The 17,017-nt window shown below is 40.3% G+C and overlaps 1 protein-coding gene across 3 annotated transcripts in view; it reads right to left on the bottom strand.

Annotated features, from left to right (window-relative positions):
• Nucleotides 1–14,969, bottom strand: part of UBE2Q2 (ubiquitin conjugating enzyme E2 Q2) — a 54,144-nt gene extending 39,175 nt beyond the window's left edge. The window contains exons 1-2 of one of the 3 annotated variants that reach the window (XM_064480673.1): nt 14,538–14,969; nt 3,379–3,480 (exon numbers count right to left, since the gene is read on the bottom strand). In XM_064480673.1, the coding sequence (XP_064336743.1) occupies nt 3,379–3,480; nt 14,538–14,717 (282 nt within the window). In that variant the 5' untranslated portion in view covers nt 14,718–14,969. The remainder of the gene's footprint in view (nt 1–3,378; nt 3,481–14,537) is intronic. The other 2 variants (XM_064480672.1, XM_031440749.2) reach the window with 2 other exon arrangements.
• Between the last annotated feature and the right edge of the window lie 2,048 nt (nt 14,970–17,017).

Raw genomic sequence — 17,017 nt, 5'->3', positions numbered from 1 at the left:
GAGCTCCAGGAGTACCGTGGGAAAGGCAGCAGTGTGGTGGAGTTGCACCAAGCGGTAAGAAAGGCAGGGCAGTACATCTTCCAGGAATTTCAACTATGCGCTCCCCCCAAAAAAGTGTTTGAGGGGATAAGAGGAAGAAACTAAGACCATGGGAAGGACTTAAGAAATATTTAGAAGAATATTTAGTAGATGGACAGGTCTTAGAAATTTACTAGGTAGTTTAGGGGTGGGAGGTGGGGGTCAGGAAACACTGGTATAAAAAAGAACTCTAAGATAGTTTCCAGGTTCAGGCATGAGTAACAAGCTTAGCTACTTCATTTTGCCCTACTCACAATCACAGAGAGAATTACTGAGGGCAAACATGATGGGGGTGATAGAGTGCTGAGAGGGAGATGAGTTTAAATTTAGATAGAATCATTCTGAACAGTCATGGCACATCCCCATGAGATTCCCTGATCTACTGTGATATATAGACAGATAATGGAGTTTCAAACTCAGGAGATAAATTTTAGCTAGAGATAAAGATTTGGGAGTCACTGGAACATAGGCCTTGATTTAAGAATTGGGAGTAGAAGAGATTACTCAGAGAAAGCACAGAATGAGAAGAGGCAGACCAAGGAATAAGAGCTCAGAGGAGGCAAGGCAGGGTGAGAACGAGATAAAAACAGAGACAGCGATCTGATGGAAATCCTCATTAGATTATCAGTTCCCAGAGGACTAGGATAGGATTTGTCTTGTCTCCACCACTTATGACAGCACCTGGCAGGGAAGCCAGTCAATTTTTTAAGAAATACTTTTCTGTATTCCACTACTAATAGTTTCTTATGTCCACTCAGGTTTAAAACAGGTATGTATAAATCAGCATAGATATAGATTTTTTTTTTCAACATTGTATACAAGAGGGGCCAGATTACAGACAATATGTTGACTTGCTTTTTCATTTAGTATATCATAAAATTGTATGTGCTCTTGTGGAAAGACTGGCTCTATTCTTCTTAACTACAACATAATATTCTATCATAAAACCATACAGTAATTTCAATTTAACCAGCTCTTTATTGGTGGAAATTAAGTAATAAATGTTTATTGAATGAAGGAACATTTCAATAAGGAAAGAATCAACAGTACCAAAAATGCTGCAGAAAGGTAAAATTTAGGACTAAAAAGGAAGTCCTGCACTTGACAACTAGAGATAAAAATTTTAGTACAACAATGAAGGCAGAATCTAGATTATAATGAACTAAATGAATTAAAGGTAAGGAAACATAGCTTATTTTGTCAAGACACTAGGTTACAAAATAATTAGCAGAGACTGTAAGAAAGAGTGGAGGATGGGCTTGGGGTTTTTTTCTTTCATGTAAATACATTTACTTTTTTTAATATAAAACTGGACCCAATTTTATCTCCTATGTCATTTTTCTTTATGAGTATTTTTTTTTTTTGCGGCTGACACTATTTTTTAATTGAAGTATAGTGTATTTACAATGTTGTGTTAGTCTCTGGTATATAGCATAGTGATTCAGTTATATACATATATATATATATATATTCTCTTTCATTATAGGTTACTACAAGATATTGAATATAGTTCCCTGTGCTATACAGTAGGACCCTGCTGTTTGTCTATTTTATAAATAGTAGTTTGTCTGCTATTCTCAAACTCCTAATTTATCCCTTCCCCTCCTTCCCCTTTGGTAATCCTAAATGGCTTTTTTTTTTAAATGTCTGTTAAGTCTGTTTTGTAAATAAGTACATGTGTGACTTTTTTTAGATGCCACATGTAAGTGATATGAGCGTTTTTTGATGGAATATTTTAGACATCAAAAAATAACCCCTCTCATTCCTACTGTTATAAAATTTACACCTTTAGATCTTGAGAGGCAACCTCCTCAAAGGAGGTGGAGTAAGGAGGCTATGTCTATCACTCCTTACCTGTCCTGCCGCCCCTCCCCTGCTGGAGACATGAACATGTGTCCGTCTAGCTTCTCAACTGCACGACTGTTCTAAACTTCTGTTGCCTCCATCTGCCTGGTCCAGTGCCAGTACTCAATATTTTACTTTATTTAATATCTGGTCAGGCAAGTCTCTCATTTCTTTTCTTTCCAACTTCATTGTTATTTTTTATTATTTACTCTTCAAAACAAACTTTAGGATCATTCTGTCAAGTTCCAGAAACAAATCTGTTGGGATTCGTACTGGAATTGCATTCAATTTATAAACTAACATGACGCAACGGAGATGACTGACATATTTATAACACGGAGTCCGGCCATCGAGGAACAGCAGTCAAGTCTTTTATTCCACTCAGCAGATTTTTGTGGTTTTCTTGCTACAAAACCTGCATGTCTAAGTTTATTCCTAGGTATTTACTTTTTAAAATTTAATTGTAATTGTCAATAAAATACCTGTCTACTATATTTTCTGATTATAGCTGATATTTGGGAAAATTTGATTTTTATACAATAGAACTTTTAACTAGTCATCTTAAAAATTGCTTTTTCAGCCAACTCATTTGGATTTTTTTTTTAAAGGTAAACAATCATGTCACCTGCAAATAATGATTGGTATTTTTCTATAAAGAATGTATGACATCATGGAAAACTACAATGGTAGTGTTAACTCTTAAAAAAAGGATATAAGGCTATACAGAACATAACCTCAACTATTAAAACATATGTATAAGAATATATGTATTTCACTAGTAAGGGAAAAAAATACTGATTAAAAAGAGTCATCAAGTCAACAGTGGTTATATCAACTAGCAAAATTTTCCTATTTTCCTTTTTTGTTGTTTTTAATTTTACTAGTTCCCTCACAATGGTCACTTAGTAGTTTTATAATCAAAGAAACCAGGTTTCTAAAAAATTTGTAAAGTTTGATTTCTTTATATATTAAAAATTTTTTTATTTGCACAACATTGTAAAATGACTACAACTCAATAAAAAAATGTTAAAAAAATTTTTTATTTGTATACTTTTGGCTTTAACTACAGAGTTATAGACTCTCAACAGAAAAAGCAATCAGTGTCATTCTATCATTATTTCCCCCTTATATCTACTTCCATCTTTTCCCCCTTTTCCGTTGCCTACCTTGGCTAGTGGTCTCAACCAAAGATGCCTGCTTGGTTTAATGATTAAAATTTATGATAAAGAGACCACCTAATTTCTGATCTAAATTAAGACTATACCTATGGAAAATAAAAATGAGAAACCAGGTAGTAAACAGTCAAATTTGAAGGACCAAAAAAAATCTTGGAGGACCTGAAGACGAGGTTATCAAACAATCATTAATCAGGCTTTTATATCATATTACCTCTTAACACTCAAATTCTATAATGTTCATGAGAAAAAAAGAAAGTAGCGTGGCTTATTTTCTCACCGAATTGTTGTTCTTAGTGTCTTCTAGACGTTCCAGAACTGATGTCAGATTTGGGTCATCAGAGTCCACAAACCATATCGGTGAAGAAGATGGGTAAGATTCCTGTTGCAGAGACACCTATGTTAAACATATTTACATACAGGCTAACCTGGATATGCAATTAAACCACACCACTAAATGGCAAAATGGTCACAAATTTAAGTAAAACATATCAGGAGAAGAAAAGTAACACATTAAAATCTATGTAAGAAACAAAATTTCTTATGGATTTTTTAACCAAAATAATGTTTTATGGTATAATCTTGCTTGCACCGTATTATAGAATTCATAACTCTAAAACAAAAACAAAAACAAAACAAAAAAAAAAGAACTTTACCCAGTAAGCAGTATGATTTAAAACAGACAGAAGAGAATACACTGCAAAAGTTATGCTTTATCAAAAGCAGGGAAAAAAAAATGGTATTCAAGCACCAAGGAAGATAGGCTTCCTTCATTTACAAAGAAAGATCTATCATGGACTGGATTCTTCGGCTTAAACATTTTTTAAGGGCTTTAAAATCTAGAATCAAGGGTGGAAGGGTATAGTTCAGTGGTAGAGGGTGTGCCTGGCATGCACGAGGTCCTGGGTTCAATCCCCAGTACCTTCATTAAAATAAGTAAGTAAGTAAACCTAATGACCTCTCCCTCAAAAAAACAAACAAAAAATCTGGAATCATAATAAATTCCTCAAAAAGCAAAAACAAAAACAGAAACAAAAACAAAAACATCCCAACCTTGAAGTACAGTTTACAGATTTAAACCATACTCCTTTTACCTTCTAATAGAATAAAGCTACATTTGAAAGCTTTACCTAGATGATATCCAATTCTGAATTTTTAAAATAAAGCGAAGGAGTACACATCTAGGCACATTTTTAAATCCTTACAAATGCTAAAAATGATTTTTTAAATCTTCTACTCACTGTACTGCTTGCTCTCTGAGTAGTGTAATTACAGAAGTTACTTTGAGATTTTTCTCCATTCAAAAATTGGCCCCTAAAATCAATCCCAATTAATTCTGCCTTTTTCCTAATAATTTTCCCTCTCTTCTTAGATTGCAAGAAGGAATGTAGTTTCTAAAGGACAGATTTCTTAAATGAGGTTAAGATTACTTCTTAAACATAGCGGGTGTTAGAAGGCAGAACAGCAACTTAGCTATCTTAGGGCTACATTCAGCTCTCATTGGCAATGGAGCTGGGTTCTGAGACAGGTGTATTCTCCTTGTGAAGCTACTGCCTGTGTGCTCCCAGCTCACAGATGTCAACGATGCTCTTGAACACTGTAACAGGATTGCTCTAAAATGGTCCCAATGATCCTAACCTCCTGGTATTTACCCCCTTGTATAATTCCCTCCCTAGACCTAATGACTCGCTTCTAACAAACAGAACACAGCAAAAGTAATGGATATCACCTCTCAAATTAGGTTACAAACAGAGGAAAAGTTCTGTCTTCCTCACCCTCTCCTGCTCTTTTCTTTCATTTACTCCCACTAATGGAAGCCAGCTCCCTACAGAGAGGCCCAAATCAACACGGTAAGGGACTAAGAAAGGCCTCTGACCAACAGCCTGTGAAGAGATGAACCCCACCAAGAACGGCATGAATGAGCCTGGAGGCAGGTTCTCCTCTGTCCAGCCTTGGGATGTCTGCAGCATCAGCCAACACCTTGTCTGCCTCGTCAGAGCCAGGGAACCCAGGTAAGCCAGGCACAGATTTCTTACGTATGGAAACTGTGAGATAATACTTGTTGTTTAAAGCTGCTGAAATTTTACAGAGCAATAGATAACTAATTCAAACACCATAAAATTCCAACATTTTATTCCATCACACAAACAGTACAACCAAGAAATGCTATTACCACATATATATTTTTAAAAGCACAATTACGTGTTGATTTTAAAAAGTTAACAAACTAGGCATTACATGTTTTCACCTACTAACAGACATTTACTCCGTTCATTTGTACTGTTTTCTATTATAAATTGGGAAAAGCCATTATTAGTAGTATTAGCTGCAATTAGGTTCTAGTCATAGGAAAAGAATTATGCAGAAACAGTTTTAAAGAAGCACTGCTTTCAGAACTATAATGTCAATTATAATATAGCTGAAGCCACAGAAACAGTATTTTTAAAGCATTTTACCAAATGTTCTTTAAAGAAAAAAACTGTATTGAAGTAAGACATCATATCCATTCACTAATAGTTTATTTTTATATTCTCATTCCTCAAACTTACTGTGTCTCAAACCTCTTTAAGGTTAAAAGGAAGATTGTCTTCAAAATTAATCCTATTCTTGGGGGTAAGGTATAGCTCACGTGGTAGAGTGCGTGCTTAGCATGTATGAAGTTCTGGGTTCAATCCCCAGTACCTCCTCTAAGAATAAATAAGTAAATAAATCTAATTACCTAGCCCCACCAAAAAAAAGCAAAACCAAAATTAATCCTATTCTTAAAGAGAATTGATTACTGAGTATTGCATTTCTTCCCAGTCTTCAGTCTAGTTTAGGAGCATACTATTTAAACCATTTTTAATGTTTTAGATTTGCATTTTCTATAGCCTTAAAAAAACAACTAAATTTTGAGCTTCACTATGTAGATTAGCGTTTGTCTAGTAAACTTCTGCATAAGCAAAATAAAATATGTAAATTGTTGTCCTGGTCTAAAACCCTCAAAACCGTGTTATGAGAATTGGGAAAAAAATTACTGAGATCAGGGGGAGGGTATAGCTCAAAGTGGTGGAATGCATGCTTGGCATGAACAAGGTCCTGGGTTCAATCCCCAGTACCTCCTCTTAAAAAGAAAAAAAAAAGGTAAATAAATAAATAACCCCCCTCAAATTACTGAGATCAGTTATTACCTAAGCCATGTTTTCTAATCCTGTACATAAAATAGGATACACAGTAGGTCTGAGCACTTTGTCAATAGCTCTCAAAGTAGGGCTCTTGGACACCTAGCTCCAAACTATTTCTACAAAATACTAAGAAGTTAATTGCCTTTTTCACATTGACATTTGCACCAGTGACATTTGCACATTGACATCTGCACCACTGCAAATACAACAGTGGGTAAAACTGCGGATACCTTAGCAAAGATAAAGGCAGTGATACCAAACTATACTTGAAGTCATGGTATTCACCACCATGCATTTAAGGTTTTTAAAAGAAAAAGGCGTTTCACTAAAGAATGTCTGTGATGAAGCAGTTATTTTACTAAATCTCAATCCTATGTCTTTCTAATGTTGCAAGTGATGAAACAGGAAGCACACATGAGCACTCCTACAGAACACTTTAGAAAAAGCACTTGTGTGACTGAGTTGTGAGCTGAACCTACTACTTGAAAGAATGACTGACCAAAACAATGGTTATTCCAACTTGGGTTTCTGATAAACATTTTCTCAAGAAAGAATGAGAGCCTGTCATTTCAAGGAAAACAAAGGACAGTATTTATTGCCAATAATAAAATTCAAGCTTTCAAGCAAAAATTAGAATTGCACAAAACCTTTATCCATCACTGTGAGTCTAATGGCTTCCTAAGAGTATTCTGATGAGGTTGATGGTGATATTAATGAATATAACCTTTTTCATGTTATATAACGAAAAGTATCAACATCTAGAAAATTTTCCAAAAGACCAATGCATGATTTACAATATCATGCAAGGGTTAAAGATCCATTCAAAGTTCAAGAAAGACCAAGTTTTGGTAGAGTATCCAAAAAGAATATCCACAATTACCTAAAAAGGCTATTAAAATAATCCTCCTTTTTTCCAACCATATATCTGTGTGAGGCTGGATTTTCTTCCTATTATTTCAACCAGAACAACATATCACAACAGATTGAATGCAGAAGCAAATGACAGACCAGACATCAAAGAGACTCACAAAAAAAAAAAAAGGAAAATTGTTCCACTATTCTCACTGAAAAATTTTTGGTTTAGAAAATATGGTCTTTAAAAAAAAATGGTCTTTTAAAAAATATATGGTCTTTTTTTCCATAAAAATATTTATATTAACATGTAATGAGTTTATCTTAATAAATCAGTATTTTAAATATTTAATTTCTAGTGATAAATACTGATAGATAACCTACATAAACAAAAGCTCCACGGGTCCTCGGTAGATTTTTAATAGTGTAAAAGAGTCTTAACTCCAAAACCTTTGAGAATTGCTGCCTGCCCCCCCCAACCCCAACCCCAAGCCCCAACGTTTTTCCCTCTCACTCTTAGAACTCCTTGTAAGAAACATCCTTTCATCATTCTGTATTAATGTGGTTCCACTGAGGCTAGTTTTCCTATCTCCTTCCCATCTTCCTACCTACTTTCCTGACCCAAAACCCAGCACAGGTTTCTACCAGCCCATCCTACTCCCCATGGTTAGCTGTCAGATGAGCTAAACCAGGCAAACCTGGGTCTTCTTTGGGGCTAGAGCTCTCTTTGTTGAAGATCTAGCATCGCAGGACAATGTTGGCCAACCAGGGGTAGTCAGCATTTATCTTGCTGAAACGGAAGGTTAAAAGAAACCAAACTGTTTCCTAGGGAGTCATAGATCTTTACACTTTCTATCATGACTGTGACAATGCCCATTTCACTTTACACTTGCTAACATTTTTACCAGTCTGACAGTAAAAGCTGCTACTGGGAAGAAGAAAAAAGTTCCTATACAATATAATTTGTTACAACATCTCCAGAAACCGATTTATCACTAAGAATGGAAAGCTATCACTTTTAGGAAAATTTCAAAGGACATTAGCTAAATGCACAAGGATTTAGCTCTAGCTATTAATGTTCAGAGCACTGTTTAAAAGAGAAAAAATCAGAAACTACCTACATATCCCAAACTAGAAGACATGACTGACTCAGTGCTCTAGCCATACAACAGGACAGCACATGGTAACTGAAGCCACTGTAGAGGAATAACTTATGACAAAGGTCTACAATATTATTGAAAAAAAAAAAGTTTACAAAATAATCTGATTTTTTTTTAAGGGAGAGGGAGTCTATGTAAACATAGGAGAAAAAAAGATGACCAGATGACAAGATATGTAACAGAATTTTGACACTGGTTGTCTTCTAAGTAGTAGAATTATAGGTGATTTTTTTCTAGTGTTGCTTCTCTGGTTTTTAGATTTCTGAAATAAGGATGTCTTGTATTCTACATTATAAAACATCCACTGCCACCATCTCTGGAAACAATCTTCAGCACAAACTCTACATCACAGTCAAGGCTTCTTCAGTGTCATATTTAAAAGACAGTCCATATACTCTGAAAGGCATCTATAAATATGAGTAATATTTAAAACTAAGCATTAATACTTTCAACCTCTCATACACTTCAAGCTTTTTAATTTTTAAAAAGGTTAACAATTAAGCTTTGTACCTATCTTGAAAAGATAGTTTCCTTCCTATCTGTCTTTAAAATGACTCATGATATACAATTTTTAACTACTGGATGGTGCTCAAAAATCCCAATATAAGTTCAAGCAGCTTCCTTACATTAAATGTTTATGTGCTTCTAACACAGTTATGAAAACTTTAGACAATTATCTAAGCAACTAATTACTCAGGACCTTTGTTTTTCCTCAATTCTATTATTAGTTTTATAGTGATTTTTAAGGCTTGAAGGATGAAGTTGTCTATGACCACCGCTATAAAGGTTATTCAAACAAGTTCACCACCACTGCCACTGCCACCATAAAATGTTGTGCTGTGTTGTCCTGATCTGAGGCAACATAACTCAAGGTTAATCAAACCAGACTCTCTGCTTGTCACTGCTTAAGGAATTCCTGTCTTATTCAGAAATAACTTTCTGTGTCTATTTTCTGCATAAATCCACTAAGAGACCAATGTGTGGCTTTCTAACAAGCACCAGCCAGCAACACTGCCTGCCAGAACGCTCAGTTTCTGGTGTTTTTCCAATTGATAGGACACAGCCATTTCCAAGGATTTCATCATTTTTTTTGAAAATTGATGCATATACTTCTTGTTGAAGGTTCAGAGATAAAACAGTTGTAATTCTTCTAGAGAACAGTTACGTGACACATTATTTTCACACTTTGCTATTCAATAAATGTAGGGTGGAAGATGAAATAAGCTGACAGAATTACCACATGGTACCTTAATAGAATTCTAAATGATCTGACAACATAGGAAGGAAGGAGGAAAGGAGGAAAGGAAAGAGGGAGGAAGGAAGGAAGGAAAAAGAGAAAGAAAAAGAAATTGCTCTCTGCTAATCATTTTACAAGTAAGCAACTACAACTAAGTATCTAAGACAACCAGAGCCCTCAGAAGCAGAGTAAAAACACTAACATTTGGTAAATGAAAAATGCATACACACCCATGTGATCTGAGTAGCAAATTACAGCTAATCAAAACTGAGTCAGAGAAAACGGAAATGCTGAAGAGGATTCAAAACACCTACCGGCAGAAACCACTGGTTTCCTTGGTTCTGAGTTTGCTTAGTCTTTCTGAACACTATTTCAGTGGCCTGGGAAAGAGGGACCTCTGCTTCAGCACTCTGGCTCTCCAGCAATGCTTTACATTTGGTAGAGACTCAATTTAATTCCCCACCCCTCAACTAGCTGACATTTATCAAATACTACCCTTTTCCAGGTCTAAGGAAGTTTAACAATAAAAAATCAATTTACTAAAGGATACACCATTCACAAATTGGAAACCTAAGTCTCCTCTTCATAGATCTGCTCCTTTCAAGGAAAGGCATAAAAACCGGGATTAGGGAGGATATATAAGGACTAGGCGTTTGACTCTGTGTTATAAATTGGTCAATTGAATATAAACAATGATTCTTCTGGACTGAAAGTACCACTTAGGTGCTTAACATGACAGTTCTGATACTTCCAAAAGATTCTCCAGGAGTTCAATTTGGAAAAGTAATCTGTCCCTGGAGAATACACCAAAGAAGAGGTCTTGGGCTCTTTAGTCAGTTCTGTTATTTCCATTGTATAACCTTGTCTGGGCTACTTTCTATCAAAGACTAGAAACATGAAAAACTAAGAAATTAACAGCATTGGTTTATTTCCCATGAAAAGCTATTAAAAAGCATTTTCAAAATAAAGTGTTATGCAACCACTAATAATACCATCACTTTTATACCTTAGAGAACATCATTATTGCTAAAGAGCTTTCATATATATGTTCTCATGTGAGGCAAAAAGTATTATCTACTTTATAGAAAAGCTCAGTAAAACAAGTAATGTGCTTAAGGTCCCAACTACTAAGTAGAGACTAAATCTTTTTCTCCTAAACTCAGAGCTGTAACATTTTAAATTTAGTATCTTGCTGTTGGCGGGGGGGGGGGGGGGGGGGGGGGGTAGCAGCTCTTTGGCAATGATGAATAGGAATTTAATTAGTTAAACAAACAAATAAAAATTCTACCACAAATATCCTGGCAAATAGCCATTCATGCAGAAAGAGTAATGATTTATGCTACACAAATAATAAATTACTATAAAGTTTTATTTAGCAGCTAGTTTATTTCCTGGGGGAGGGGGGATTTTTCACTCTAAAACAGTGATTCCCTACCAAGAGTTCCTAGATGCCAAGAAGTCCATAAAAGGAGTAATGGAGTCATCAAGTTACGCTAAATATTTCAAAAGGACTAAAAGAAAGCCAGAGGTTATTAAAACAAGGTGCTTTGCTTTTTACGTGTGATCATAACAACTGGATACTAGCACTAACTGGCAATTAGAACTATTTACTGAAAATGGAAAAACAATATTAAGTTTGCATAACAACCTTTCATATCATGAGTTCACAGAAAACAAATTAAAAAAAGACTCCTTGAAGGTGAAAATGGGACTCTTTTCCCTTCATATTTACGATGAGGACAAATTTATAAAACAAAAAAATTTAGCTCCATTCCCTTGGCCTAAAGAGTAAAACATCAAAACATCTATGTTTTGTTTTGTTTTTTACGTCTCAAAACTCTTCCACATGAAGTCAAATTGCAAATTTCCTATTGAGCTCTAAGAAGCCTTTTAAATATTTATGCAGTATCAATGACACTTTCTTGATGTTTTCTCTGCCCTTTTGACCAACTCTTGGCAGTTAACTTATATAAGATTTTTGTTCAAACAGAACAGAGCTAGAATGGTGGCTATACAGTCAAAAGTACAAATATTTACTAAGCGTTTACTAAGTGGAAGAGGAAAAGCATAACTACAGAATATTCTTCCATGTCACCATAAAATAAAAAAAAAAAGACTTAAAAAAAGACAAACCCAAATCTATAACAGAACATAAGAAAATATAACCAAAGCAGTAAACAGTAGGGGCCACAGAAGGCAGGAAGGGAAATAGCTATCAGCATAAACAGCGAATGACTGGAAGAGCCTTGGGGATGGTCAGACATGTCAAGACAGATAGGAGTGGTGTAAGGGGCACATTCCACATGGGAGAAACTGCTGATGCAGAAGCCTGAAAGAAAAGGGGGGCACAATATCCTGAGAGGATTATTCAGAAATTGGCATGCATGCCATGTAGGGAGACCACTAGTGAGGTACCATTCACTCAAACATTACTGCCTTGGGATGCTTTTTGGTAAGCATGGAGAAGTCAGGGCCTGGCATACAGAAGAGCTCAATAAATATTTGGGGACACAAGGAAAAGTTAAAAATAGATCAAACATTCTTTTTTTCTTTTAAGCGCTAAAACTTTTTAGAGAACGGCAAATCACAGAGTAGACAGGTCCTGGCATTTGAAATCCAACTCCATTTTTCCCTTGCTCTTTCCCCTCTAAGAAAATGGTATCAAGAGCAAACCATGGAGATTTTATCAAAACACTCAGCCATGCTTAAAGAGTCTTTATCTTTTAGAGACGCACACCGAAATATTTACAGATGAGGTGATATGTCTGGAATCTACTTCAGAATATTCCGAGGTGGGGTGTAGATGATGAAATAAGATTGGCCAAACTTTAATCATTGTTTAGGCTGGGTACATGGAGGTTCTCCACGCTACTCAATTTTTGAATACGTTTGATATTTCTCCATAATAAAGTTAACACACATTCATATCCACTGAGCATCTTCAGTATCTTCTGATAATGTCTGTTACAATTCACTAACATCTGAATTGCAATAGTTTGTATTAGTGGTACCACTGTACTAGTCCCCCCTCCAGGCTCCTTTCCCCAGGTGTCTCTAATTCAGTTACTGCTCCATTCCCTAATCCAGGTCATCACTCACTCACTATCTTCGTGTGCAGCAGACTCCATCAGCCTCCAATATGGTTCTCAATGGGGCACTGCTAGCATTGGAAGTGGTATAAATCTTTGTTGTGGCAGACTGCCTGAACATCGCAAGACATCTGGCATCCCTGTACCCGTGGCACCAAATGCCAGCACAGCAACACTACCATCCCACCCCCATTGGGATAACCAAAACCACACACACATTTCCTAATGCCACTCACTGCAGAGTATCACTCCTAGTCCTGGATGGCAAACACATTTTCCCACTCACCTGAATAACTCAGGGGTTCCCCACAAGTCTACAACTTCAGTCTGTCAGTCAAACCAGCCCTACCTACCTTTTCCTGGCTATACCTCAGCTTCTACTAGAGTAATCACCATTCAGACCAGTCCCTTATTATCACCGACTTCAGGCTCACTACTACTTCCTGTTTACCATTAACTTCTCTACCCCCGGAGCAAACTACGTTTTCTCAACCGTTGGGGTCTTTTTTCGATAGTTTCCTTTGTCCCTTCGCTCCCTTCCACCTGGGAAAGCCCAGCTCCAAAATTAGCCTCTCAAGGCCTTCGCCCCTCCCACCGCCAAAGTCAAAGTTAATTACTCTCTTTGGCTTTCGTAACGATACAATAGAAAACCTGGTCGCACTTTGTTGTATAAAACTCTTCCCCAAGAAGACTGAGAGTTCCGAAAGCAGGGAATGCTCTACCCAGTTTTGCAAAACCAGCGCCCAGACCAGAACTGCCATGCTCAATACATGAAATCTCACCTCAGCACTGCATTTACCGTTTTTTTTTAATATACACTACCCAGAATTCTGAAAAACTATTTTAATGTTAATTATCGTAACTTCGAGGCCTTTGCAGACTCCAGGTACGCTGTAGGCACTTAAGTACTTACTGACTTAACCAAAGGGAGTTAAAGACGCCAGACTTGGTTTTAGCCACATTTAGAGGAACGTGAAATCACCACCTTGCCTCCTGCTATAATAAGGGCTATACTCCGCAGTTTGGCCCAATACCCTAAGTCAATTTCACAACGAACGGCCCCATCGTACACTTTTATCAGAAACTGGCTGAACACGTTTACTATTTTACGAAGCATCTGGTTTCTCACGAGCTTTCAGATGAAGTGAAAGAGTGAGCTTTAAAGGGTCTTTTAGGCTTCATGACATAATATGATTTCTATGGGCCGCGAACTTGGGCACGTATCTCCTTTCGCCTGCCCCTAATTTGGACGGCTATACACAGGAGGGGCTGCATAAACATACCCCGGAGCACCTGCCGCCTCCAAGGTCCAAGGCGCCTTCGGAAACGCGTTAGCGCCGAGCCAGACCGGCAGGAAAGTGGGATAATTCAAACAGCGCCGGAGGCTGCATTCTAAACTTTTTCCCCCCTCAAATGCGTCAGTTTTCAATGTCAGTTCTTCCTTAAACACAAACTTAAAAAAAAAAAACTGGGGGAATAAGTGGGACGGGGAAACCTAACTGAAGAATGAGGGGTTCAAACTTGAGGGCCTTTCGCCTGCCCCGCCGGGGCTCGCACGGCAGCCGGGGCCGACCGGCCGCGGCCCCCGGGCAGGCCCCTGGCTGTGGGCGGCCATGGCGACCCCGCGAGGGCTCCTCCGGCCGCGGTCTCCCACCTCAGGGCGCGGCGACGGGGGCCGCGAGGGGCCAGCAGCCCCAAACCCAGCCCCCCGGGGAGAGCCGGAGAACGCGCCGTCTGCCTCCTCCCACCAGAGCCGCGCGCGGTCCCGGTGGGGCCTGGGCCGGGCCCCTCACGGGGAAAGGGGCGGGCCCGCCCCGCCCCGCTCGGCCCGGGGGTCCGAGGGGGCCTCTCCCGGGTAGGCTCCCCTTTGTCCCTGCGCTCGGGGCGCCGCTTTCCGCCCCGGCCCGGCCCTGCGGGGCTGCGGCCGGGCGCCTCACCGTAATGTTGCAGTGGAGTGTGAGCGGCGGCGGCGGCGAGTGCGGGCTGCCCGGCGGCGGCACCAGGAACTGGCAGTGCAGCTCATCCAGCTTCCAGCTGACGATGCGGAATCGCTCGTGGTTCTTGTCGAAGATGGACGCCAGGAACTTCAGCTCGGCCTTGAGCCCTGACACGGACATCTTCCCCTCATCTCCGGCGGGAGGGGTGCGGAAGGGGAGCCGGGCCCGGAGCCGCCGTCACGGCCGCGACCGCCCCGCGGGGCCGGCCCGGGCCGCGCTCTCGCGGCTCCGCCTCTCCCCGCCGCAGCCGCCGCCGCGGCCCGCGTCGGATCGGGTCTGGAAAATGGCGAGGGGCGCCGAGGCCTCAGCAGGCGGCTGTGTGGCGGCCTGGGTAACTGCTCCCTTTGTAACTGACTCCACCGGCAGGAGGCGGCGGCCCCGCGGCTTAAAAGGGCAACAGCGACGCCGCCCCCGCTACCGCCTGGGAAAGGGCTGCCCCTACCCCTCCCCGCCCCGACGCGCCCCGCGCGGCCCCGTTCCGGCGCGTGCACGCGGCTAGCGCGCGCCCGCCCGGCCGCCCCCTCCTCGCCAAGACCCAGCCCCCTTCCGCCTGGCCCATGTGCTCGGCTTCTAACGCCCGCGGACGCCTAGCTCGGGCCAGCTGGCTCACCGGCCCGGATCACCGGGAAGAGCCGGAGACCCCCGCGCGCCCCCGCCCCCAGCCTGGGACCAGACACGTGCGCGGCCTCTCGCGCCGGCCACGTCGGCGGGGCAGCGGACGCGCGCCGGCCCCTGGGGGCGGTGCTTTGCGAGGCTCGGAGCGGGCCACCCACTCACCTGACCCAGCCCCCGCCCTGGTGGGAGGCTGCGGGCTGCTTTCTGGACCCACTTCGGCCCACCTAGCTTCGTCTCCGCTACTCTCATCCTAGTCACCTAGGCACCACTTCTCTACCCTCAGTTCCTGCCAGGACCTTCTCGCCAGACTCTGCTCACTCCTTTGCTCTCTAACCTTTCACCCAAGATGGTAATTGGGCCCCTGCCGGCTGCTCCCTCCCGTCTCCCACAGTTTCATCCTTCCTCATATCCAGTGCCTCTGTTCACTCTGGCATTCATTTTCTCTTTACTGCCTTGAGCTTTTTTGCTGTTTCCCAAGCTTGAGATAACCTTCTCCACCTCCCATGGCCTATTTTCAGTAAAGTATTACCTCAAATGTCATCTCGGGAAGGGCCTCCCTGACCATCTAATCTAAAAATATAGCCACCCAGTCACCCTGTATCACATCATCCTCTGTCAGCACCTATCACTCACTATCTGATATCTTTCCTGTTTATTCAGTGTTCCTGCCCAACTTGAATGTCTTATCCAGAGCCATATTCCCAGGACCTGGAACGAAACCTTTCATATTGTAGACACCTAGTGTTACTGAATGAATGCTCCTCTCTGGAATCCTCAGCACTTAACACAATACCTGGCACATTCTAGGTGCTCCCAAAATGGTTGGAGGACTGCATGGCAGTCCAAAGGAATATAACGTAATTGGGCAGTAATTAATAGTGTGTTTAGTGATATGTACTAGAGGCAGGACCAGTTTCATGTCTGTGCAACCTATAGTTGCATAGGGCTCCTGGCTTAGAACGGCCTTGTGCTTGGTTTAATGCTCTGCTGTGGCCACTTTGAAAGTCTTAGTAATTTTCCAACGAAGGCCTCTGCATTTTCCTTTTACACTGGTCTTGACTGGAGGTACCTAGCCTCCCTGGTGCCTAAATGTCTCCTGTCTCATGATCTATAGGTGGCCCCTGGTCTACTGGTCCCTTAGATAACAAAATTTAAAATACAGAAGAACACAGGGAGGTATGAAGTCCACTAAAATGTGGAACATTTTAAAAGTTCTTATTTTCATTTTCTTCTGCAGTATTGTATCATGTTGTTTCTTAGCCTGTCCCGGGAGGGGGGAGCTGCAGACCCCTTTTAGAATCTAGTAAAAGCTATTATCCATCTTTCCAGGAAAATACCTCCCCATATAAAGTGTTATATTTATGGAGATTCCTGGCCCTGGCACTAGAGGTACCACTGTGAACTGGGACTGGGAGAAGAAGGGGTTCCAGTCCTGAGCTCTGAGTCAGAAATAACTAGAATACTATATTGGTATCATTGTTGGGTTAAGCACGAGTGTGGTTTGCTGCTTTCTTTTTCCTTCAGTCCCCAGTACTCTTGGGACCCTAACAGACATGGCAGGCACAGACAAGGATTTGAGATAAAGAGGAAAAATCTGTTCAGAACTTGGTATGACTCTGAGAAATAAAATACCCTGAACAAATTATTTCATCTATCTAAACTTCATTTTGTTATCTCTAAATTGGTATGAAAAAATAAATAGCCTTATAAATTGCAAACACTTTTACTAGTAATATCTCAGAAGTGTGTATATATATATATATAAAGTATATGTATGTATATATGTAAATTATATATACATATAT

This window comes from Camelus dromedarius, chromosome 29, assembly GCF_036321535.1.
Source record: "Camelus dromedarius isolate mCamDro1 chromosome 29, mCamDro1.pat, whole genome shotgun sequence".
Lineage (NCBI taxonomy): Eukaryota > Metazoa > Chordata > Mammalia > Artiodactyla > Camelidae > Camelus > Camelus dromedarius.
Note: the sequence above shows the minus strand (reverse complement) of the source record. Positions and strands in the feature narration are given on the sequence as shown.